Here is a 27113-nt window from a genome sequence, read left to right as displayed (position 1 = left end):
GGGGGCACAGGAGGAGGATGTGGGGGTACAGGAGGAGAATGTGGGGACACAGGAGGAGGATGTAGGGGCACAGGAGGAGGGTGTGGGGGTACAGGAGGAGGGTGTGGGGGCACAGGAGGATGTGGGGGCACAGGAGGAGGATGTGGGGGCACAGGAGGAGGGTGTGGGGGTACAGGAGGAGGGTATGGGGGCACAGGAGGATGTGGGGGCACAGGAGGATGTGGGGGCACAGGAGGAGGATGTGGGGGCAGAGGAGGATGTGGGGGCACAAGGGGATGGCGTGGAGGAAGGAGACACAGGAAGACATGTGTTGGCTCCCCACATACCTAACTTAATGGGAGCCTTCGTGTAAAGGACATAGCTGCCTTGCAGAGCCCACATCAAAGAGCATGGCTGATGAGCCTCAGCTCTCTGAAGTGTCAAAAATCGTGCAGTTTGGATTCCAGGCATTAACCGAATCACTTCCTTACAGCCCTTTTATAGCTCTTTAGATTTTATTTGCTCTTATAACCCTTTCTCCCCAGAACTTCACCATGGCCTACATAAATATAAAATATAATAACCCAGGATGGTCTCTGCAAGCTCTTAGTCACATGAGCAGCCAGCACAGCTGCTCACATGGCTCTCATCCTGTGGACTATAAAGCTGAGGCTTTTCTGGATGGATCTAGGCACTCTGTGGCAGACCACGACTTTCATTTGGTTAGCAAGTCTGTAAACTTTCTGCTAATGTTTTTCTTCCTTAAATTAAAAAAAAAAAATTTTATGTGTATGAATGTTTTGCCTCTATGCATGTCTGTACACCACATGCTTGCCTGGTGCCTGTTAGAGGCCAGAGGAAGATATCAGAACTCCTATTACAGATGGTTGTGAACTGCCATTTGGGGGTCAAGGACTAGAACCTGGGTCCTCTGGCAGAACAGCATAAGCTCTTGATCACAGAGCCATCTCTCTAAGCTCCTGCCAATGTTTTTCTTTCCAAACTGGACAAATGCTTTAAGTCCTGTTTTAGTTTTATAAGTCTTTTGTTTGTTTGTTTTTCTTTTTTCTTCTTCTTTAGTTTTTTGTTTGTTTGTTTGTTTGTTTTGTTTTGTTTTTTAATTGTTTTTCAAGACAGGGTTTCTCTGTGTAGTCCTCCTGGCTGTACTAGAACTAATTCTGTAGACCAGGCAGGTCTCGAACTCAGCGATTTCCCTGACTCTGCCTCTCAAGTGCTGAGATCAAAGATGTGTGTCACCAATAGCTGGGCTATTGGTTTTTCTATGGGAAGATACTCAGGAAAACAGTTTCTTTACCACATACACATAAAATCAGGATCTTCCTGCTCATTGTCACAGGGATTCACAACTGGTGTTAAACTCAGCCTATAACAGGGGAGACCTCAGACTTCTAACCCTCTTACCTCTACCTCCTTAGTGCTGAGATGACAGGCTTGGACCATCAACTCTAGCATGAAATTTTATCTGAGACAAGATCGCTTTCCAGGCTAGCCTCAAATATGCCATCCTTACGTCCTAGCCTCCGGAGCACTGGGGATACTCAGCAAGCACTCCTAGCATGAAAAGTAGATTTTTAAAACATCTTTGAAACCTACGGGTAGTATTAACTATTCTTTTGCAATGCCTATCCCTCTTTTCATCTTACAAGACTATTGAGTGAATGTTAGGAAAATGACTTCAAAGCTGAGAGTTGAATTCCTATGAAATGCGTGTTGTAATTCCTATGAAAGGCAACACACCCTTTATGCCAAGAAGCAGGCACCCACTCCCGTTGGGGATGCCTTCCTCCCCTGAACTGTATGTCCTCAGTGCCCACTGTGTAGGAAAACTCGCTACAGTTTTCTTCCTACCTGAAAGCAACTCTGACTGAAATACAGAGCCAATATAAAACATAATTACATCATCACAATAATCCCTTGGCACTGGAGAGGAAAATAATGGATTTCCTTATTGGAAATGAGACACCTTTTTACTCGAATCATTAATGCTTAGATGGAAATTATACACGTTTTTAACTCCCTAGGTCTAGTCACCTTGAAGGATATTGTGTGTGTGTTCTGGTACTGGTTAACATAATTTCATTCTACTTTCCTTTATTCCATTAAATTATATACAATTATATTAGCTCAGTGAGATGCAGACTTTGAAATGTTTTTAAAATGAATTTCTAAAAAGGAAAAGGTACTGTTCTACATTGCTCTGAAGAGAGCTAATAAAGCTTGGGTTTGACTATATCTTCACCATTTTTCAGCTCTGAAAATATCCATAGTGTTCTTAGCTATCTGCTCCTTCCCACCTATCTGGGGGGGAAAAAGACATTTTAAACAAACTTATTTAGTAATTTCCAGAGCTACAGTGTTGTAGAAATATTTTTAGCTACTGGTTAGAAGTCAAGCTTATTTGTTTGGAAGTTGAGGTCATTTTAAAATTGCAAGCTCGCCGACATTAATCTAGTTAACGTGGGCTTCAGACCTTCTCCCACAATCTTCCATAGAGTGGCCTATGAGAGAACTCACATCTTAAGATTCTTGACTAAATGATCAATCCGGGTCAAAAGATACAAAGAGGCAAGCAGGAAAACATGAACTATTCTTCATACTGCATAGCAATGTCAATTTTCTTTTTTTAAGAATTAATTTAATTTTATGTACGTTAGCATGAAGGGGTCAGATTCCTTGGAACTGGAGTTACAGACAGTTGTGAACTGCCATGAGGGTGCTGGGAATTGAACCTGGGTCCTTCGCAAGAGCAGACAGTGCTGTTAACCACTGAGCCATCTGTCCAGCTCTCAATGTCAATTTTCATAGACTCTGTTCTTGAGACGGGGTCTTGGTAGTTTAGAATAGCCTCTAACTCACATGCTCCCGCCTCCACCTCCAGCATGAGCTACTGAGCCACTCAAAGGCTAGAAGACAGCTAAGAAGAACAATATACTTCTTCCTCAGCATATCAGAAGTCATTTGAAGTAGGCCCCCAACTTGCCCCTGATATTGGAGGTAGGGCCAAGAGTAGCAAGAGAGAACTGAAATGGCCACACAACTCCACCCTATTGCCAAGAGCCCAGTCCCACCCTAAAATAGCATCCATAGTTAGCATGATTGCATGAGCCTTGGAAACTGGCAGGAAATCCCAGGGGACATTGAGAACGTGGCCTTAGAGATAAAGGCTTTTGGGGAGATGCAATCTGCAGGGGCTACCGATGGGGTAAGCATAGAGTTGGCTCCTCATACATGGTTCATAAGAATGATGGACACTATTGTGCATGGACAAGGAGAAAAGAGAGGGAGGCATTGTGTAGATGGAGTCTAGCGGGACTCCTGTGGCCCTGGTCCTATGAATAGTGCTGCCCCTGACAGGCTTTCTCCCACTTCACAGACCACCTCCAGCGCTCTCAATATCTACAAGATCACTCTTGTTCTCAAAACTAAGCTGTCCCCGGAGATACAGTGAGTAGTGGGGAGTGAGACAACTAGGCCTGCATAGTCTCACAGACCAAACGTGGCAGATCCCTGTTGGACCCGTCAATCACCAGAACTTCCGGTTCAGTAGGTGGGGTTAGAGGTTGGAACTGAATCTCCGTGATACTTCCTGGGGAAGGGACCACGCCTTCGAGAGCCACCAAATGGACTGTCCATGGTTCCATCTGTGCCTCTGCCTCTCCCTGCTCAGCTAAAACCGAGTTTTGGTGTGGTTTAGTATTTTTTACAGTTCTGATAAGCTTTTTCTCCAACTGAGCGTCTGTTCTTTCTTTCCCACAGGGCTAAGTTGTCAGGTGACTATTTGCTAATCTGATTAACTCCTCTGAATGTGTCCCAGACCTTGGAGGCCAACTGGTGAAAGGAGGTCAGTTCAAATCCAGCCTGTCAGTGGCCCCATAGATCCCATATGGGTATCTTACACATATCGAGCCCCAGCTAACCACTTTTGGGCCTCTAACCCCACTCCTGTTATGTTGCTGTGAACAGCCACCATTGCTTATCTAGTGGTTCTCAAAGGCTCTATCTCCAAGTACATTTATTACCAGGAAACACGGAGATTGTTTCCAACACAAGATCCCAGGGAGATGCATTTGAACCATAGTCTTCTGTGAACACTTTGAGAGGAGTTTGACTATGAGACGGTCAGCTGAGCCTTGGACAGGAGATAGCACATAGCATGGAGGCTGATGGGAGGAAGTAGGGCCGCCGGAAGCAAAATTTGGTACTTGAGAAAGAAGTAGAAAATGAGCCTGTAGAAAGAAGAAACCAAACCCCATTTTCTGGAGTAAAACCTATGAGATTAGGTTATGTAAGTGGCAAAGAGGTGCTTCTAACATTTTGTGGTAAGGACTTGGGCAGTTCACCTTCAAGGCCCCTTAAACGGACAGAATAGAGTTATTGGGGGAAGGATTGATGGGCCATAATGGTAACCACGAACCAAGGGAAAGAAGTCTATGATGACAGAAGGACAGAAGGTGTGCTGAAAAGCACTAAGCATTTTTTTCTCTCTCTCTCTCTCATACCATAAAAGCTTGGTGTAGGGGCTGGAGACATGGCTCAGTGGTTAAGGGCACTGACTGCTCTTCCACAGGACCAGGGTTCAAACAGCAGCGAGCACATGGCAGCTCACAACTGTCTGTAACTCCAAGCTACGACACTTTCACGTTGACATACATGCAGGCAAAACACCATTTGCCTAGCGTGCATGAAATCCTGGGCTTGATGCACAGTACTGCATAAAACAGAGTACTGTAGCACGTGTCTGTAATCCTAGGGAAGTGGACCAGATCATCTTTAGTTACAGAGTTCAAGGCCAGCCCGAAATACTCGAGACCTGTCTCAGAAAATTCAAAACAACAACAAAAAAGTTTAAAAAGAGAGAAAAGAAAGTATGCACTCTTACAGGTAGATGACTTTTTGTCATGTTGTAGACAAAGAGAGTGAGACCCCGAAAAGTTGCTTTTATAAAACCTAAAGCAGTGATTCTCAACCGTCCTAACACTGCAACTCTTTAATGTAGCTCCTCAGGTTGTGGGGACCCCCCCCCCAACCATAGAATTATTCTGTTGCTATTTCATTTTTGCTGGTGTTATGAATCATAATGCAAAGATCTGTGTTTTCCAATGGTCTTAGGTGACGTGACCCTTGTGAAAGGGTTCTTTGACCCCTAAAGAGGTCATGACACACAGGTTGGAAACTGCTGCCTTGAAGAGTTCATTACTTTGCACAAATAGACGTCTCCATGAAAATGAAGCCGCCCCTTCCCCTGTGGAGGCTTCCGTATTCTAGGAGACTCATTTCACAAACGTTAAGTTAAATTACGTAAATGTAGAAAAGTGAGAAGAAATGATTGAAAGAAAGAAAGAAAGATAGATAGAAAGAAAGAAAGACAAAACAAAACAAAAGGCAACATACAAGGGCTGTTGAAATGGCCCAGCGAGTAGAAGGTGCATGCTGGAAAGGCTGAAGATCTGAATTTGATTCCTGGGACCCTCATGGTGGGAGGAGAGGATTGACTTCTAAAAAGTTCTGGGCTTTGTTTGGTTTGGTCTTTAGAGACAGGATTTCTCTGTGTACCCATGGCTGTCCTGGACTTACTCTGTAGATTGGGCTGGCCTCGAACTCATAGAGCTCCACTGGCTTTTCCCAGTGTTGGGACTACAGGCATGCGCCACCACACCTGACTGCCTATAAAAAGTTTTAACACTGGCTACGACAGACATTGAAAGACTTAAGGTGGTCACTTATGCATTCAAGTGCTATGACTTAGTTCTCACTTGAACATTCCCATTTTTAAAGCGAACGTTAGAAGTGCTTGTAATACAAGGCCCGACGCTGTAACCCCAGCACTTAGCAGGCAGTCGACCAGGAGTTCAACGTTACCTTCAGCAATAGAACGTCAAGTGTTGGCTAACGCGATCCCGCATCCACTTTTCCATCCTCCCCACAGAGAGAAAGAAAATGGGGGGAGGGAGAGGGGGCTCTACCAATAACTCTTCACAAAGGTAAAATGTTGAAGGGCTCCTGTCTGACGGGAGAGCCTTGGGTTGGGGAGAGATCGCATTCATGGGAAGGCAGTCTCTAAGTCACGTGTCCTCCTCAAAGTTGGTTCATTGCGTTTTCATCCAAGCACCCTGTTTTTGTCTGCGTGCCTCAAAAGAGCTCGAGCAGAAGGAGAAAGAATGTTTGATTTGGACGTATTAGACTCTGGTGGTCTACACTTAAGGGTCTAATGTGGAAGGCGACTCTAATCCGGCAGTTTCTGATGAGCAGTACAAGTCTCACTATCACATGAACAGGGCTTCGCACTTAGAGAGCCTTCCGGTTACTACTGTGCTGACAATACCATGGCGGGAGGGCATGAGACCGGATGTCCCATAAGGCTTTGCTTAAAGACCAGTATCTCAGCATGGAGAAAGCTTCAGGCTAGAGCGAAACAGGAGGACTAGAAGATCTCCATTTATTGGGGAAACTGAAAACGCAAATAGATTAGGCTGTATGTGTGGTTGACCTTCTCAGACCAAGTCAGCCATTTGAATACTGTGCAAATCAAATCCTTCAATCTGCTGATATGAGAATATTCACTTTAATCAGAATTCCTATTTGTGTGTCGAAGAGAACAGGAGGCAAGCCACTTACAAACATGACAGTTAGCCTTGAAATTAAAGTTATCTTTCGTGAATGAATAGAAACTAAATAAAGCCAAACTCAAGGAAGCATAGATATGAAAGTGATTTATGGAGACACTGAAAATAGAAATCAGTTATCGCTGTCTGATATCTGATAAAAGCTGGCCATTGTACCTCCTCATACAGTCTTATAATTCCCGGATGACAGAATAATGCTTAAACCAAATGTGGTCATGAAAAGATAAAGCTAGGCCTGGGTAACAGTTTGAAGTCTGCTGTTGTGCCTCTTGAGTTTTTTACTTGTGTGTCCAAGGGTTGGGGACACGAACAGCGTTTGGGCGCTAAGAGCTGAATACTGCATGTTACAAAGCCATGCTGTCTGTCTACTGATGATCCCATGACGATTCATGTCACGCTCTTTCTTTGGAGCATGTGGTTGTATTTACTGTAGTTCGGTGCTGGAGCAGTAGCAGCTGGCGAGAATCCAGGTCTACCCTGACTTCTGAGACCTCCATCCTCCTCACTCCGCCTTCCAGCTTTATTTTCCTCTAGCATAGGTCTCCTATCCTAATTTCACACTTTAAATGTTTTATTGTCTGATGTGACTCTGGCAATCATGACTTTGAACTCCTGATTTTCCTAACTCCACGTCCCAAGTGCTGGAATTACAAATGTAAAGCCAGCACAGCTGGCCAAAAGTCAACATTTTAAACAGTTTAAAAGTCTGCTGTTGGTTGGCACTAATTACCTGCGTATCATCAGGTAAACACTGCCATGCCCTCTCCTTCGCACACTGAAACTCTGTCAAACAGCAACTTCTCAGCTCAATCCCTACCCTTGTGTCCTGTTCTACCTACCCCCCTCTCTTTCCTTTTTTTGAGAGAGTCTGACACAGCCAAGGATGACTTTGAGTTACTGATCTTGCTGATCCCACCTTCCAAGCTCTGAGATTACACAGGTATGTACTACCAGACCAGCCTGTCCCTCTAACTTTCCATCGTCGAATATGATTTTTTTTTAACTCATGCAAATGATGGAAGGAGGGAGCTAAATTCGAAAATTTGTCCTCCAACCTCTTCTTTTGCCCTCCAATAAGTGACTAAATATAACAAACACAAAAACTCATATAAGGAAGCTTCTTTTGGCAGTGGGCATCAGTGAGTGCAGAGATTATAACCGGCTAAACTAATGAGAATAATCTACTATTGAGTGCTCAGCCCTAAATGGGACATCTGGATCAAGCCTCCCCTCCCCCATCCCTGCAAGTCTTAGAGAACATTATAGAAGAGGCCTCAGAAAGAACGTAAGAGCATTCGTCTTATGCACAGGATGGGAAAAATGCTATGGAATGCTCTCTTCCAGACATAACCCTGCTGTGCACTCGTGAACTCATGGTTGCTGTAGTTACCTCCACAAGATCAACCCAGCCAACATCCAACATGCACGAGAGAAAGTCTCCTGAAATCCCAACGCTAGCTGAGCGACTAGCCAATGACAGATGCTGGGGGAAGTATCAGAGGGAGTCTGGGGGAAGTGGTAAAGGATTTATGTCCGGTATAACCAAGATATCTTCTATTCATATATGAAATTGTCAAGGAATAAATAAAAATATTCTCTAAAAAGCCTCATGGAAGTAGAACCAAGAACAAAATCCATTTGCGACTTTGTTGTTTTATGTATTGACTAAGTCATTTCTTGACAATGTTAATGTCCAGGAAGGCCGGTTCTGTTGATTCTTCTCTGGCATACTCCCATGGATAAGGCAGATCCATAGACCTAAGAAAGATTCATATGAATGAATGAATGAATGAATGAATGAATGAATGAATGAATGAATGGTTCAGGATGGGGTACTATGGTCTAGAGTGACAGACTGGGCAGAGGGCTCCTGAGCATCCTCGTGTGTGGAGTACCATGATTTCTAAAGTTGCAAGGTCACAGGACTTCCTGAAGGAGCCTGTTCCTGTGCTAGAGACAGAGGGAAGGTATCGGTGCCACAGTGAAATCAGTACCACATGGAGAAAGGTCATCGCTAAGGAAGCAGACAGGAATGGATTCAGGGTTTGAAGGGTCAGAAACAGGACTTTCAATGGCACACCTTTAAAGGAGCCTCAAGAAATAAATGGGCGTTGGCCATGTCAAGGGCATAGAGTTCAAGGTCAGAAGATATTTCTTAAGGCAAACACTTCTACCAAGTCTGGTGAAGGGTAAGGGCCCCTTCCTAGAATAAGAGTCCAGTGAATAAGGTAAAATTCATTAGGATCAGAAAGACCATTAGACCAAACTACAGTTGGCAAATTTTAGTTTTTCCCCTTGTTTTGTTTTGTTTTTGTTCTTTGATATAGGCCGGTTCTGTCTATAATCTAATATTCCTGTTCCTCCGTAGCCTTGCACTCCAGATGCTTGGGACACAGCCTGTCCTAAGTGCTGGGACTATAAGCCTTGTAGAAGAAGATGCTACTAAACCCAGCAGACAAAATATGTTTATTATTTATTTATTTATTTTGTTGTTTCAAGACGGGGTTTTTCTGTGTAGTGTTGGCTGTCCTGGATTCAGTTTGGCATCAAACTCCCAGAAATCCATCTGCCTCTGCGTCCCAGAGTGCTGGGATTACAGGGATGTGCCACGACAGCCCGCTGACAAAATATATTTTTTTTAATCTTTAGGCTCCTTATTACGTGATCCTTGTTAAGTAAACAAGCCAGCCTAGAGAAATTCTCAGTAATTAGAGGCATAAATTAAAATGTAAATCTACCTAAAATAACTGTCACATGATATGAAAATACCTATAATTTTTCCAAGTGACAGAACTGCAGGTCTGCCGGGCAGTGGTGGCACACGTCTTTAATCCCAGCACTCGGGAGGCAGAGGCAAGTGGATTTTGTGAGTTTGAGGACAGCCTTATCTGTGAGTTGCCAAACAGCCAGGGCTGCACAGAGAAACCCTGTCTCAAAATACCTCCCACAGAAACAAAACAAAACAAATTTGCAGGTCCCTGCCAATACTGCTATTGGTTGTGTTCATAACTAGAGAAGACACTAAATACTTTTTTTTTTTTTTTTCAGGTAAGACCTTAATTTCACCCACAGACATCTCCAAGAGTTCCATGAACTCTGGGACCGTGGGTAAATGGCAGAAAGGCTCAGATGGAAGAGAGTAAGCTACTCAGTAGGTATGGAGAATGGAGCTGAGTGAGCAGAGAAGCACCAACAAGGCTGTGGGCCAGAGGATTGTGCCCTCTGCAGAGTCAAAAACGGGACTTTGAAATACTGATCAGACTTTTACATTTATTTTTTTATTATTATAAATGTATAATAAATTACACTTATTTGTGTATTATGTATAGGCATAATACAGGGGCATCGTGGTTCCTGTGGAGGTCAGGGAACAACTGATAAGGAATCCACCCTCTCTCACTACCATGTGGGCTCCAGGGATTAAACTCTCATCATCAGGCCTGGCAGTAAGTGCCTTTACCTCCTGAGACATCTCACTGGTCCACACCGATGGATTCTTGTTGTCCTGGAGATTGAACCCGGGGCCTCACACATGCTCACAGAAGTGTTTCAAACACAGGGATGCCAAATTCTGACCTGTGTTTCAAGAAATAGAGCTGGCGAGATTCCACAGGGTTTGACTGGCAGCAGGAGGCCAGTTAGAAGGTGGCAGGCTGCTGGATGCAGTGTCGCCTACCTTTAATCCCAGCACTCGGGAGGCAGAGGCAGGCAGATTGCTGTGAGTTCAAGGCCAGCCTGGTCTACAAAGCAAGCGTAGGACAGCTAAGGCTACGTAGAGAAACCCTATCTCATAAGGCAAAGAGCTGAAAAAGGTGGCAGCCATTTTGCAGGGAAAGATCATGATGTAATGCGGGGAAATGGTAGTGCAGGCTGCCAGAAGGTGGGAGTGAGGCTCAGGAGCCGCTTGGGAGGGAAGAAGGACCTAGCAATGCAGGCCTGAGGACAAAGAATTCCATTTCAGTTTCCCCACATTCCAAAGGTAACAGATGCCCAGGCAAGGCCAGGATGGCTCAATCCCAGCGCTCCGGAGGCTGAGCCAGGAAAACCAGCCTTTGAGGCCATCCTGCACCATTGTGAGTTCCAGGCTAGTAGGCATGACAAAGTGACACTCCTTAAAAAACAGACAAATGAATAAAACTAGCAAACATCAGCAAAAGCACAGTGAAAAGCCAGGGAAGAGCTGTGACGTAATGAAGAGCCGCTTGCCGTCAGCTGACTTGAGTCTTCCCTGTTTGTCTGTGGGGAATTTACTGAGTATCCAGATGCTGTACCTCCCTACTGCCTCGGCAAGCCTGAGGGTTCTGAATCACAAGGGAGAATCACTGAAGACTTCGCAAATGAAGCGCTAAGGAAATGCTACCTGTGCCAATATATTACAGTCAATGAAGGGCGGCTCTTGCCACCAAGGAGAGCTCAGGGTTGAGGAGGAATCAGACAGCAGCGTGTACAGCTCGCGCTTGGAAAAATGAATCTCGGGCATCCACGGCCGGCTCTGAAACCGTAGAGAACTTAGCTGAGTGAGGAGTCGGGTAAGTGTCAGAAGCAAAACAATAGCTTTTAGGTAGAAAAGGCAAACTGACAAACAGGGCGCAAGGAGCTGGAGAGAGCCGTGTGCACCCCGGTGACTACAGAGGTGCGGTCATACTGAGGAGGATAGGGGACAGGTGCTTATGTGGGAGGGACTTTGAAAAACACCCAGCGGGGCATGGTGGCAGCACTCAGGCGCCTGAGGCAGAAGGATCTAGACTTTGAGGCTAACTTGGGGTTCACCAGGAGATTCTGCTACAGAAGAGTGAGAGGAGGGAGCCAGAAGTGGGGTACACACTTGTGAACCTAGGACCTGCCTGACTACATAGTGACCTTCAGGCTAACTTGGGCTACACGAGACTCTGATACTACAGAGATAAAGTAAAGAACTAATTACTATACAATAACACGTATGGAAAGCATGGTTCCTACATCATGGTGTCATTATGTAGTCTGCCTTAGGAAGCCACTTGGGGGAAAAAACCTGTTTTGTTTTTGGTTTTTGTTTCCTGAGACAGGGTTTCTCTGCATAGCCCTGGCTATCCTGGAACTCTGTAGCCCAGGCTGGCCCCAAATTTATAGAGATCCGCCTGCCTCTGCCTCCTGAGTGCTGGGCTTACAGCTGTGCACCACTGCGCCTGGCTAGGCGAGCATTTTATTACTGAGCCTAAAATGTGATTTTAACTTAAAAAATAAAAAAGGACAAACTACAGTAGGTATGCCAATATCTGTAAAATACATCCTTAATACGTGTTTATTGAAAGGACTTTCTTCCCCCTATGCTCTGTGTCCTCAGGAACGCCTCACTGCTGTTACTTCTTTATCCACAAGCTAAATGGAAGACTAGAGAGGAGAGTTAGGGCAAAGACTCCACCAGAGAGCCCAGCTCCAAAGGGCAAGACCACGTCCTGAGGCGTGGGTGCTGCCAAGAGAGACTTACAAAATATGTCTCAGAGGTAAACTCCAAACAGAATGTGTTCTGATGAATTACCAATGGTTTTGGAAGAAAGAGATTAGTGGGATAATTTCTACACTTCTGGTTCTAACAACTGAAAAAGGGAAAATCGAAGAAGGAACAAAATCAGGCAGAAGGAAAATCAAGATTCAGTTTTAAGCCCAAGTGATGCATTTTAAGTAGAGGTATTAAGGCGACAACAGGGAAAAGAAGCCGGTATTCAGGGAACGAACATGCTTGTGAAAGATGCATGGTAACAGTTTTATATATATATATATCAGGAATGAATGGATTTAGGGGTGGGTGTGGCAGGGACAGAGGAGGTAGGGGAGTGGATGAAAGGGGAAAGAAAGTGAGAAGGAGGAAGAAAAAAGGGAAGAAAGACATGGAGGGAGCTGGCTTAGGCTAAGCCTTAGCAGCGTGGACTAGAGAGTCTGCGTGAATGAAGGAATGATTTGTTTTCTGGATGGAACACTGTAAGTCAGTGTGAGATTTCATCTTGTTATTCATGCAATTCAAAGCTTATGAGTTATTATTTCTGGAATCTCATTTTTTTTTTTTTTGTATTATAGTTGGCCAAAGGAAGCAAATTTCAGAAAAATAAAACCACAAATAAAGGTGGGACTAATGTAACTTTCAAGATCTGCGATTTGTTTGTCTAAGATATGCTATTGGCCAGGCTGGCCTTGAACTTGAAGTGATACGCTTGCTTCAGCCATTTAAAACCACAATTCTATAGAAAGATCAAGTTATACAGTGAGGTAAAAAGACCCAGAGAGAAATTTTGGCTATCAAACATGGAAATGAAGCTTTCTAAGACTTTCTGGCCTAGGCCACACACTGTCTCAGTGCAGTCAAGAGAAGCCCCAGCCAATACAGAAAGAATTATCCAAAGGAACCCAACCAAGTCCTAATCCAGAGAATTTTAAAGAAATAAATGGTGCTTACATTTAATCACCAGGTTTGGGGTAGTTTATTATGCAATAATAAATAATAGAAATTGAGTACAGTTGGGGCTGGAGAGATGGGTCGTTGGTTAAGAATACATGCTGGCCTTCCAGAGAACCTGAGTTCAGTTCCCAGCACCCAAATCAGCTGGTTCCCAATCATGTGTAACTCCAGCTGCAGGGGAACCAGTCTGGGCTCCTCAGACTTGTGCGCCCACAGGCACACACCCACACAAGGCACATACTCGGACATAGGTACACACCCACACACGAAGGCACATACCCACACATGCACAGTCACGTATCTACACGCAAAGACAAATGTCCACACAAGATATACCCCCGACGCACGCACTCACACACATGTACATACCCACACACGTGTGTATACCCTTCCACATGCAGGCGCATACCTACATACACAGGCACAGGCTCACACGTACATACTCCTTCACACACATGCACATACCCCCACACAGGCACATACTCACACAGAAGCACATACCCACCTACAGGCACATACCTACACACACATGCAAATAGTCACACACAAGGATATACCATCCCCCCCCACAGGCACATACACACATGCACATACCCTCCCCCCACATATGTGCAAATATTCACACACAGGCACATGCTATGTGATCCAGTGGTTAATTCCAACAGGCATCATGAGTATTTATAACACTTCCTCCCTCCCTCCCTTTCTCCCGTGTGATAGGCTGTCACTTAAACTCAGTGATCTGCGCCATCATGCCCAGCCGGCCTCTGCCTTTTGAAGAATGGGACTAAAGCCCTGGGCTACCACTTCTGGCTATGAAAGCATCGCCCAAATAGAAAACCAGAAGAAGAGCGCGGCGGACTCTATCCATGACTCAGTAGACCCAAACAGACTTCATCAAAGACAAGATCAAGGGCAAGTAAAAATGTAAAAGGTGAAAAACGGCTAAAATGTCGTCTGCGAGTGCAAGTTATCAGTTAACATTATGGAGATACACGAATAAAATCAGGTTCTATTTTTAATGTTTAAAACTAGTCTTGATAATTGCTTGATATTTGTTCTATCAAATGCCCTCTCCTTTTACTTTCAGTGGCCTCCGAGGAAGTTTACAGTGAGAGATGTATAACCGGGAGTAAAAATTAAAAAAAATTGAGGGTCAATCAACATCAGCATCTGCACACAAAGTTTCTGTAAAGGTTCATTGAATTTGTTCATTGAAATTTGAGTTTAAATGTAGCCCCGAGTTTCCTGGCAACTGGGGCAAACCAAGGAATTGTTTCATGCTAAATGTGTTTCTCTTCAAAAAAGAAACCCCTCTATTCTACTGCTGCATTTTGAGAGCGTGATCCCTCCACAGGGGCTTGTAAATGACAGGAGAGACCATCTCTTCAAAGGAGATGCTATTTAGAATTCAAACGTGTAAGAAACAGAAGTTAACGCAAACTAGCGTTAATTTTTTTGTAGGTTTTAAATTCACTCTTCTCTTTCATCATTTTTTATTCTTTTTGTTTCAGCAAGTGTTTATTGATAAATCTCCTATAACCAGGACCTGAAGGTATATTGATAAATGAAAGCGAAACAAGATTCCTGCTCTCATACAAACTATAGTTTGGGGGGTATGTCAATTACTGATGAGGACATCAGTTAAAAAAAGACAGTGGCCCACTGTCTTAGTCAGGGTTTCTATTGCAGTGGCAAAACACCATGACCAAAAGGCAGGTTGGGGAGGAAAGGGGTTATTTCAATTATACTTCCAGATCATAGTCCATCATTGGAGGAAGTTGGGACAGGAACTCAAGCAGGGCAGGATCTTAGAGGCAGGAGCTGATGCAGAGGCCATGGAGGGGTGCTGCTTACTGGCTTGCTTCTCATGGCTTGCTCAGCCTGCTTTCTTATAGAAGCCAGGACCACCAGCGCAGGGATGGCACCACCCACCACAGGCTGGGCCCTCCCCCATTGATCACTAATTAGAGAATGCCTTAGAGCTGTATCTCATGGAGGCATTTCCTCAACTGAGGATCCTTTCTCTCTGATGACTCTAGCTTGTGTCAAGTTGACACACAAAACTACCCTCACAATCCTCTGTGATTCAACTTCCAGGGGATCTGATCTCCACAGGCACCAGACACACATGTGACAAATTTATGTAGGTGCAGACCAAACACATAAAATAGCCTGGTGGTGGTAGTGGTGGTGGTGGTGGTGCTGGTGGTGGCCGTGGCACACCTTTAATCCCAGTACTCAAGAGGCAGAGGCATGCAGATCTCTGAGTTCTGAGTTTGAAGCCAGACTGGTCTACAGAGGAAGTTCCAGGATGGCTAAGGCTATACAGAGAAACCCTGCCTTGAAAAACAACAGAAAATATTAAGTTAAATAAAATTTAATTTAATGAAAGATTTAAATAAAAGATACAATAATAGTGACAAAATGGCAGGTGCCACAAAAAAGCTCAAAGAGCTGTAAAGAGTACACATCAAAAAGGAGACAGCCCAGGATTCTGAAGGACAAGGGTGGGGAGGTGAAGGACACTTAGAAGAGACTGCTGACATCTTTACTAGTATGGTCCCTGACAGATTCTGAATTCATGTTGGCTGATGATGAGATTATCAAGAACAAGAAAACGAAAACTTAAAAATACTTTTTAAAGGAGAGGAAATCTGAACCTTCCTTCTTGAGTAGACTCTGAATCCATCCGTTGAGAGGTAAAGGCTTGAGGAAGGAGAACACACAGCATGGTGGATTTCCGGGTCAGGACTGCAGCTTAACTCTTGGCTAGCGTGTGCAAAGCCCTGGGTCTGATCTTCAGCATTGTGGACAATGGATTTAACGAATTTATTTTATGCCTGGCGCCTGATTATTGGGCGTGGTTTCCTTATCGATGGAGAGAAGGTGCAGGTCATTTTGCCTAAATGTTGGCTAAACCCACAAGTCAGGTATGGCTGCCCTGCCAGAGCCGATAACTACAGCCATGTATACAATGAGTGCCAGGTCCCATTTGTTGCAGCCTAATGATTAATATTTGAGGTCAAGTGGTTGAGAGGGAAGGTAATAAATTTCTTTCATTTACCATTTACTCTAATTTATTTAGGTGTAAGTTTTCAAATATCCGGGTAGGTACCTCTAAACCAGCTAGCCCCATGAGCTTTATTGTAATAGCCTTTAACAACGCCCCTCTCACTTATCACCCAATTCACTTAGTGGTGTGGGGCACAGACAGGGTCTCATTATGTGGCTCCTGGAATTCTCTACACAGAGCAGAGTAGTGTTAAACTCACAAAGATCTGCCTGCCTCTGCCTCCGAAGGCCACAGCACCAGCTAAATTTCACACAGGGCCCCCAGTTACCTCTAAATCTAGGTCCCGTATGGATGCTAGATTCTATAGATATCCTAGATACATTTTAACTGATTTGGTGGTCTTGATATTTCCAGAAACTAAAGTCTCTTGGTTATCAAGGGATTCCACTTCTGAGATGGCTGACCTCAATCAGATATCCTTGTTCTCTGTTTCTCTGGAGCCTCAGTCTATGTGTGTCACTTCTGTAATTTCCTTTCCTTGCCTTGCTGTTAGCTAATTCTGTATGGAGAGGAAGGGAGGGAGAAATGGAAGAAGGGATGGAGGGAGAGGGGAGGAGAAAGAGAGACAGACAGACACAGAGAGAAAGAGACAAAGAAACAGAGAGAGAGAGAGAGACAGATGCAGACACAGAGACAGAGGGAGAGACAAAGAGAGAGAGAGGGGACTAATATTTTCTCAAGCACATTTGTGTGAATGTCCTGACCTAGGGGGGAAAAATAAAGAGGCCAGAGAGACCTCAGAAGTGGGCTGTTGGCAGGAAAGATGTCCCAGCAGGCTCTAGAAAGCAATCAGAATAATATCTGACAGCTTGCAATACGAGAGGGAAGACTCTCCTACTGCTGTCTGCATCTCTAAGTTCATTCATCCCGTAAAGACTTGGTCATTTCAAATGCTGCAAAGCAGTAGGTGTAAGAGTAAACAAGCTACGTGATAATCATGTAAACAGCAGCACCCAAGGGCCCGCCTGACTTCGGGTTCTGTTCTTCCCCCTTTTCTTTCTCCACACATTCCTCCTCGTTCTTCTCTTCCTGTCCTCCTCCTGTCACAAGCAATGTTTTAGGAACTTGCCAGCATCATGGAGTGCAGTCTGCCATCAGGTCTGGCCACTCACTGACTACACCTGCTCTCAGGCCCCATGACAAGGTCATCATGTCCTTATTTCCACAGTGAAAAGAAGCACCGAGGTTGAGGTCTGAGCAGGCTGCTGTGCGCACTGCAGGGAAAGAGACCTCTAGGGACAGTGAATCTAGTCCTTCAGCTAAGGCACTGGGGGAAACGCATTATCCAGTGAGACCCCATGGAATGGGCCCATCTTCATCCTCACAAGAAAGCCAGGGCCCGACACCTAGAGCTGCTGACAAGTGAGGCATTCTGGCGTTTGTCAGCAGGTAGGAAGAGCTCCTTTGCTGGTATATCTACAGTCTGACTTTTGGGCTTCTAATTCATGTGTTTTTTAAAATACCTTGCTAAAATATGCTCTAAAGAGCTCTTTCATTAACAATTAGTAATTTAGATTGGCCTAAATTACTAATTAAGTTTTTATTCTTGTAAGACAGGGTCTCACGCAGGCCATGCTATATAGCTAAGGATAGCTTTGAATTCCCAATCCTTCTAAGTGTTGGGATTCTTTTATTCACATGTGTTGTCTGAGGGTGAGTGCGTGCACATGGGCGCAGTTTCCCGAGGAGGCAGGAGGCTGTGTGTCTATCCCCTGGAGCTGCAGTTACAGGTGGCTGGGACCCCTGTGTGGTTGCTGGGAAGTGGACTTGAGCCTTCTGCAAAAGCATTGCTTACCTGCTGAGCCACCTCTCCAATCCCCCTTTTGTTGTACTAAACTCTACCGGTGACAGAAAAATAATGTGTCAAGTACAAAGATGGGACAGAATGGGCTGGAGCGATGGTGCAATGGTTCTCAGCACCCGAGTCGGTAGCTCACAACCAACTAACTGTAACCCCAGCTCTAGGGGGATTTGGTACCCCTGGCCTCAGTGAGTACATCCTCCGAGTGCACATACCCATATTCACAGGTGCATGCACGCACAGACAATTAAAATAATAAATCTTAAAAAACGGATACAATCCAGAGCTTCAGCCTACCTACTTTCTCCCTTGATCTTCTGTCTAAAAGAATAATATTTCATTATCAGAATTGCCACCATGGGCTGGAGAGATGGCTCAGCGGTTAAGAGCACTGGCTGCTCTTCCAGAGGTCCTGAGTTCAATTCAGAGCAAGCATGTGGTGGCTCACAGCCATCTGTAATGGAATCTGATTCACCCTTCTGGTGTGCATGAAAACAAAGCACTGACATACATGAAATAAATAAATTAAGCAGAGGGTAACTTTTAAAATGATTGTTCTCGTTTGATATTTTTTTCTCTCTCCCTCTCTGTCTCTGAATCCCTTGACACTTTGATCATTGTGCAAAGGAATTGATAGTAAGTATTTGTTTTTGGACACAGGCTCATCTGTCCCAGGCTCACTACTGGTGCGGATGACTTTGAATTTTTGACCTCCCCACCCTGCCTCCACCTTTTCCCCTCCCACTGCCTAACCTTGCAAAGCACTTTCTACAGAATGGGAGCGCTCGTCTCTCCCCCAACTCCCCTCCCCAGTGTGAACCTCACACCTCATTTCTTGAACACATTCCCTAGTACCTGAGGGCCATCCCTCCCCCCTCTTCCCACAGCATAGCCTAACCCAGCGACTCTGTTCTGCCCTGTTCCAGGTCCAAACTATAAGCTTTCGGGGTCGCTGTGAGAAACACATTTTCAGTTCAATCATTTCTAAACACCGAAGCTCCTAACACATTAAAACAGAGGAGGAGTAAATCTGGGTAGCTCACTGGTAGAGTAAACATAAGAATGCGCCCGAGGCCCTGGCCTCCACCCCCAGTGCCAAAATAATTCACTATAATCATCGGAAAACTATCTTTATGCTTGAGGTGGGAGAACGCATAATGCCAACACTTACAATGCTGAAAACAGTAATTTATATTAGTGCAAAATAAAGAGATGGGTGAATAACCACAGTGCCCGAGTCTGTTTCTCTCTAGGGCTGGAGGTCAGACCCAGAGGCTCATTCATTCTAGGCAAGTGCTTTTCTACTGGGCAGGAGTTTCATCTGCCTTTGTCTGTCTTACTGTGACAGGAACGCTCCACAGACTAGAAGTTGCAGTATGGACAATGGGGTCAATGAGGAGACGATTGTCAAATTCCCCTACATGGCTGCCAGCTGCTAAGGGGCAGCAGTAATTTGCTTTTTGAGGCAGATCTAAGTTCTGTTTCAGTTTTACTGGATCTAATCCGTAGCCAAGCATGAAACAAAGGTGCACTAGGTTCCTAAACCAGCCACCCGTTTAAAGAAGGGAAATAGCCAGTGGCTTAGGGACAAGCAGCTCACTCATTCAACCTTTCTCTCAACACACATGCTGTGAAAAACACCCCAAATGCCTTCATTCCCCGAAGCATCTTCAGAAGTGTATGCAGGGGGAGGGGCTATGGGCTGTTTGGGACTGTGGGAAGCACCCAGTAGGGACCTAAGACTTTTTCCAGCAGTTCAGATTTTAGATACACAGATTTGGGCCTGAAGGTGGGGGTGGGGTTGAGACTGTCTCACTAAGTGCTTTGGTGGGCTCACTATGTAGAAAAGTCTAGACTCAAACTCATAGAGCCCTGCCTGCCTCCACTAGAGCTCCGTCAGTGATGGGATTACAGGCATGCAGCAGCACACCCGATTTAGCTACCTTTGAAGAGGCTTTGTGAAAGCCACTGGTGGCTTTAAGATCAGATTTGTGTCACAGGAACCTAAGACAGATTTGTCATCAGCTGGGATTCCTTCTGCTTGCCCTCTGGAAGTCACCTGGAAAATCTACCTCTCCTGTCACTAGGGGGTGGAAATCTTTGGGTCTTAGTTGCAAGCCCAGTGCCATGGCTAGACAGATCTAAGGCCGGCACTAGATTCTTGCCCTCGTCTATCCCCATCTGCTTTAATGGGACCACACCTCTTCTTAGCTGCAGGCATTTCAATACATTCCTGGGCTACAAGATGGGTCTGGAGTGTTTTGCAAAGCACCTGGCCCACACGAAGTGCTCAGCAGAGGTTCTCTAAGGGAACTTTGAGGGTTTCCACTGGCAGAGGGTCTTTGTTGTTTTTTATTTGGAGGGTCCAAGCCTCCACATAGAATAGAGAAAGGAAGTGATGAGTGAAAAGATGCCCTTTATGGGACCTTTGTAAAACATTTCCATTTCAGAGAATTCACCTCTTAACAGTGCTAAGCCCATTTGGTAAAGGCTTTTCCTTTGTTCCTCTTCCCGTAGCAGTCCTCGAGGAAAGAGGAAGTAGGGGGGCACACCTTCCACTTCTCCGTTCACACCCAAGTTTGCAGCCGCAGAGATTAAGATGTATAAAGGACCTGGGTTTTGGAAAGTGGAACTTGGGCCCAAATCTTGACCTTGTCACTAACTAGCTGTGTATGTCTCAGGACAAAGGAACAACTCTCCCAATCCGGGAAACTGAAAAAAGACTAAAACCCTCCTTGGGGTTTCTACAGGTAAGAATTTAAATATGTAGTACGCTCAGAACTCTTGGACCGGTGCCCAGCAAGATTGAGGTGGGCTAGAAGGACAAGGAAAAATCAACCTGGTGCCGTGGCACAAACTGCAACCCCAGCATGCTGGGGGGGGGGGGGGGGAGTAGGAGGATTTGGGGGTTAATCTGAGCTATTCTGTGAACTCCATGCCAGCCTCCCATACAGAGTGAGATATTGCCTCAGAGAGGGGTGGTCAGGTAGGTGGTGAGGGTTCCTAAGGAGGTAGGAAGGGGAAGGGGTAGCTGAGAATGAAGAAGCCTTCGCCTCAGAATGGTGGGTTAGGTCCATCTGTAATCCCAGCACTCGAGAGGCAGGACTGGAAGCAATGCTACAAATTTGGGGGAAGAGGCTCCTTTGGGATTTTGTGTGTGTGTTCCTGTGTGTTGGTGCATGTGTTGGGGGTGGGGCAGGGTTAAGTCAAACTCTCATAAGTGAGATTACTGATCATAGTTACAGTCCAAATGCAGCCCTTAGCTTCTTTGTGCCCTGCTTAGAGTAAGAAGGTTTTTGTCTTGTCTGTTTATCACATCAGCCTATAAACTGTATAAAGCATCTTAAAAATGGACTCATGATTTCATTCACCAAAGAAATGTTTCCCAGATAAAAATAAGTATCCCTAACATTTTTATCTAACTTGTTAAGCCCTTTGAGTAACAAAACTTCAGAAGCCATAAAAATAGCTTCTATAGCTGTTGCTGGCCGGCTAAAATTGGAATCTTTCCTGAGAGCTCCATGTCCACCACCTCCACCAGGTGTGTTTTTCCTAAGCACCTTCCCTCCTTTAATATCCATGTTTAAATCTGTATTAAATTTCTTTTCCTTTTTTTTCTTTCTTTCTCTCGTTTTTCCTCCCTTCCTTCCTCCCTCCTTTCCTCCTTCCTTCCTTTCTTCCTTCCTCCTCCTCCCTCCTCTTCTTCTTTTGGGAGACAAGTCTACTATGTCACCTTGCCTGGTCTGAAGTTCTCCATGCAGAGCATGCTGGCCTCCAGCTCATAGAGATGACAATGATTCAGGTCATCACGCTCCGCTGATGGACCGTTTTCTTAAGAAACTCTAGTCTATGGCCATACCACATAGAATCTCTGATCAGGGATGGTAAGCAGGGCTGATTTGGTTAGTACCTTGATAGCAGAACCTCAAGTTTTCTCCAGCAGGGTGACTCACCTCCCCACTCTCAACACCTGGGAAGTTGTAGCAAGTAGTTTGAGGCCAGCCGGAACTACACAGAGAGCCCCAGATTATCCTGAGACCACAAGATGAGATCACGTCTCAACAAGACAACAGACAAACAAACTAACAAAAACAATAAGCTCCAACTTCACTTCATACTGATTTATCACAAAATTGCTTTTGGCTGTGTTGTGAAGAATCAGGGTTTCACCAGAGCAGACAGGCTGCTTTCTGAGAGGGTATACCACTCCGCGTATTCTGCTGCTTCTGAGATCAGTGTCATATTAGTGACAGTTTTTGTAAAAGCTATTGTTACTAAAAAACAATAGAAGGGATTGCTCAAATTCACATAGTCATAAAACACCCAGGCAAGATACAAGCTTCTTGTCTAAGTTGATGAGCAGTCTGAGATTGACTCCATGAAGACAAAACAGCAGAATTAACAACCAAGTTTGTCCCTACTGTGTTGAAGGGGGTAAATGAGACAGGACTAGTTTTATAGCATAATGAAGAAGTCATTCTAGGTCTGCAAAGAAAAGCTTTGAACATAAAGCTAGCTTAACCCCATTCTAATCTAAGTAGTTAGTTAATATCCTTACAATTGATTTTCTCATCTTTAATACAGGGAGGTCTATGAAAGGGTGCCTGCAGTTCATTGCTTGGTGTGTGTGTGTGTGTGTGTGTGTGTGTGTGTGTGTATGTGTGTTTTCTTTGAGTCAGGGTATTACTAGGTTAGCCCAGGCTGGCTTCTAACCCAAGGTGATTCCACCAAATACTAGGGTTATAGCTACCATCCCTGTGGCTTGTGGCTCCTGGCTCCTGGCTCCAAAGGTGAAATTCTATCTGTCAGACGCCTTTGAAATTTGATAAAAGGTAATAACGGCAGCATGGCTGTTATCGGGTTTCTTTCGCATACCTGGTGTATTTCCACTAAGGATTATCAAATTTGAAGCAATATCATTTGTTTATGTTTTCTGGGTCATTCTGTAGGAATCCAAGTCAGGGGGAGTCTTTAAAGCCTCGGAAAAGGATTATCTTTATCAGAACTGATAGATTTTACAGCTCTCGGATTTTCACATGAAAAGCAAGAAGGATATTTTTTCCATTCATCTTAACTGAAATTCTGGAGGCTCTCAGAAGAAAATATAACCTGCACACATCCAGCGCTAATTTGTCATTTACACATAGAGTGAGAGTCTTAGTAGTTTAGCTTTGCAATTGTCAGCTGAGTGAAATTAAGCTGATTTAGTCAAGCTTTTAAGACAAGAGGGTGAAAGGCATTAGCCCAGAGGATCGTGAAAAAGCACGGGACCTGGCTTTGTTCAGAGGTTGCTCGTCCAGCGACTGTTGCCCCTGAGGGGAGCCTCGGGAGCCATTGGAACTTCGTCTTCTGAGGCTGGGCTTTGGACATTGGGTGGTGACATGTGGGGGCGGAGGAGAGTCTGATATGAAACAAAGAAAAGAAAGAGGAGAGGGGAATGGTATGAGGTAAAAAAAAAATACCAGACTCGGAACTAGGCATGGTGGTATGCCTCTCCCTTATCACCTCAGCACTTAAGAGGCAGAGCAAAGAAGGCAGGGGTTTGAGGCCAGCCTCAGCCTTATATTGAGTTGAGGCCATCCTGCCCCGGCTCAGAAACAATAACAAAACCCAGACTTGATGGTTTTTTTTTTTTTGGTTTCTTGAGACAGGGTTTCCCTGTGTGGTCCTTGCTCTTCTGGAACTCTGGAGACCAGCTAGCCTCGAACTCAGAGATCTGCCTGCCTCTGTGTCCCAGTTCTGGGATTAGAGATGCGTACTACCACTGCTCCGCCAGACTTGATCTTTGTATAAACAAGATATAAGTTTTAGCACTACTATTTTTAGTATATGTGACCTTGGGCAATTGTTCAATCTCTCTAAGTCACACTTTGTGCAGCTAATAATTTTTCTTCTGTGGGCTGCTGTGAGGATTAATGAGATGATCTATGTAAAACACGTGTCCCGTGTTTATAACTATAACATGTAACCATAACTAACAGTTTATAACCATAACTAATAAACGGCTACTGGTAGGCAACCACAGAGTACATTAGCTAAACTCCCTTCTGGGAGCTCCTTGGATTTCACTTGATGGCTGAGACATGTAGAAAGCAGCCTTCAGCCTTCTGCATTCAAAAATTGGGATCAGGACTCAGCTGTCTTTTTTAGTGAGTGCATGCTCACCCTCTACCATCACCATCCAAAACCCAGAACCCAGTTCTGGTCACAGTTCAATGTGAGCATCAGACAATAGTTTGCTTTGTAGGTCTGTCTAGCTGGGCTAAAAGTAAAATATGCAGAAATGTGTGGAACTTCAACAATAGAACATAAGGAAACAGATTATTCTTGCTGAAAACAAAGACTTTATAGAATATGAATTCGTAAGTGAAGAACATAGAGACGTTTGGTGAATTACCAACATCCACATGACAACAGTTACTTCTGAGGGGAGAAGGAAGAGCTCCAGAAAGGGGAGACAAAATTCTCTACTGCCTTCAAATTTTACACATTTATTTTCTTATTATCTGCGTAGTAATAATAATAATAAATTAATCTAAAAAGCATGTATAGTGAGGCTCTGATACAACACCCAGGAGTTAGAGGCAGGATGATCAGGAGTTCAAGGTCATCCATTGTTGGAGGCCATTGTGGGTTTGAAGAGAGAGAGAGAGAGAGAGAGAGAGAGAGAGAGAGACCCTGTCTCAAATCAATCAACCAAAACCACGAAAACAAAACAAAACAAAAAGACAAAGGCAAGGTCACAGGACCAGCAGTGAGCATTTCAAACACAAAATAAATCAGATCTGTAATAAAACAAAGTAGACAGGAATCAAGGAGCCTCTCCCCAGCACTGTCAATGACTTGATGCAAAGTCACTTTCTACTCAGCTAGGACAGTATCCTTGAGGAGTGAGGAGAGTGGAGGGGAAGGGGAGGTTTCTGACCCAGTCTCCAGCAGAGGAGCCCAGTGAAATTGCATGCTGGATCTGATGGTGTAAATTTCTTTCTCTCGGCAAGTTTTGAGAAGACATCTGTACCCTGTCTCCCTCTTTCCAAAATCCATGGTCTGCAGAAACACTCACTGAAATGCATTGGTAAATTATGCTCTTAAGCAAAATGCAACCAGATGGCAAACTAGTATTTCTAGTAGTACATTTTGATGGCAGAGAAAAATAAGAGACCATTACTTACATACATAAATATATACAAATTTTAAAAGTAGGTCACAGACACTTGCTTGATTAAGGACACCTGGCTGAAAGGGTCCTAAACCCCCCAGGGCTGCCAGTGTAGTTCACTAGGGTGTGGGGAGGGAACTTGCATGCTTGAGGCCCTCTGTAAGAGAAATTACCCTCAATACCACCAAGTAAGTGTCTTAAGATAGGCATGATGACATATGCCTACAGTTCCAGTACTCAAGAGACAGGGTTGGAGTATCACCTCAGCCCAGGCCTTCAAGAAGTCTGGTCATTGTGGCTAGACTTCAGGTCAAAAAACAAACTTTGGCTAGTTAGTAGGAAGTGAGTAACAATGTGAGTACTGAATGCAAGGGCTCTTCCCTTGGAAGGACATCTTTTGACATAAGTAGCACCTGAGGGCTATGAAGCCGCCCTGACTGGCTTTCCTCTAGGTTGTGGGCTCTACTGGGGAAAGACCTGAAGAGTTAGCTTTACTCTGGGTTCAAGGCATATCTTTTGGCCTTGGACTTTGGGAGCCCTCAGGATGTGTGAGCTTCAGCTGGCACTTACAGGCTCCCTCTCTGTAGACTGGGCTTTCCAGCTTGACCCTGCAGGGCCAGGAGGCAGTCCAGCCTAGCCGGAAATTCATTAGGTTCTGTTGCCATTTCAGGCACCACACACACAAAAGGCCTGAATGAAGAGAAGGATGAATGGAAATAAGCATTTTGATAGAGCTGCCCCAGGATACTAAACAGCATGGGTCAGCTGGGTGCTGGAGGAGCCTTCTACTTCTTAAAAAATATTCCTCCCAAAAATGTCAATCATCAGTCTTCCAACAACCATTTCCTTCTTACCCCCCACTCATGCATACATTTGCAGAACCACAGACCTCCAGTGTGGCCATAGCAATGAACTGAGTTTATCTGTGAAACAGAAAAAGGTCTATTTATTTACAGCCCTGTGGCATTACTAATACCATGAATGAAAGAACAAGGACTTTAAACAAACGTATACAGCAGCACAACCTCCTCCAGATTACACTTCGGGCTATAAAACAGGCTGTCTCCTCTTCTTTTTGGTGAGGGGAAAAGTGTTAAGCAAAACTGAGGCAACTTGAAATAGAGGGCTTGAAATGTTGGAGTCCATCATTTCTGTAAGAGGTCACTCTGGTCCCTTCCTATTTATACCAGAGATAGAGACACAGCAAATGACTGACGGAATGAATTTGAGGAGGCAAAGCTGCTTCTAAAGATTGAAGATGAAAACGCAGCAGTCCTTGAGAGGAAAGGTGTGGAAAAGTTGAACCCTTCAAAGATAAGAGAGAGGGAGCTATTTAATTAGCCCAGACTAAATTGCTTGCTGTTAACTGCGTTCGGGCCAGCTCTCTTTGAAACTGCCTTGTAATCTTGGGCATGGCTTTGATTGAGAAATCTGAGTTCCCATCTTAAACCCGTTTGAAGGCATCTCAGCCCAACCCCCTCCTTCCACTGCAACTCCTCTGAGCCCACCGCCCCCACCCCCCTTCCATCAGCGTCCTCCCACCCCCAACAAATTTGAATCACCGCAGGGTCAGCGCTCACCTTGACCACTGACACTGACACTGAAGCTCTGCTTTCACGAAGGGCTGAGGAACAAAACCCGAGTCTCACCCTAGGCAAGCACCCGCAAGCCTCTGAGGGAAGCGTAGAAAACAAAAGCAACAAGCATAACCTGTCCTTACCCGCTTCTTAAAAAACTGGAAGGCTGAGCATTTCTTGACCGGGAATCCATTCATGTCTTTGTTTACCATCTTCCACAGCAGAGACTTCACAGTTACAGATCCAGGGTGGCACCCGCCTGCTTACCGCATCTGGCTCCCCGATTCACGTCCTGGAGGCGGTGAATGAAGACCGAGCGGGATGGAGAGGCTAACGGGGCTCAGTTCTTCTTCACTCGCGTATTCTGCTGCAGCAACTCGCCCCACTTTCAGACGACACTAGCAGCGGCTCTTCTCTCTCCATCATTGCTTTGAAAACGTAAGC

The 27113-nt window shown here is 44.9% G+C and overlaps 1 protein-coding gene across 1 annotated transcript in view; it reads right to left on the bottom strand.

Moving 5' to 3' along the window:
• The window catches only part of Sgk1 (serum/glucocorticoid regulated kinase 1), a 119606-nt gene extending 92493 nt beyond the window's left edge, over positions 1-27113 (bottom strand). The window contains exon 1 of the mRNA XM_055599371.1: positions 26813-27113. Within this exon, the coding sequence (XP_055455346.1) occupies positions 26813-26881 (69 nt within the window). The 5' untranslated portion in view covers positions 26882-27113. The remainder of the gene's footprint in view (positions 1-26812) is intronic.

This window comes from Psammomys obesus, unplaced genomic scaffold, assembly GCF_907164565.1.
Source record: "Psammomys obesus unplaced genomic scaffold, mPsaObe1.curated_primary_1811, whole genome shotgun sequence".
Classification (NCBI taxonomy): Eukaryota; Metazoa; Chordata; class Mammalia; order Rodentia; family Muridae; genus Psammomys; species Psammomys obesus.
The sequence above is the reverse complement of the archived record's forward strand: the minus strand, read 5'-3'. Positions and strand labels throughout refer to the sequence as shown.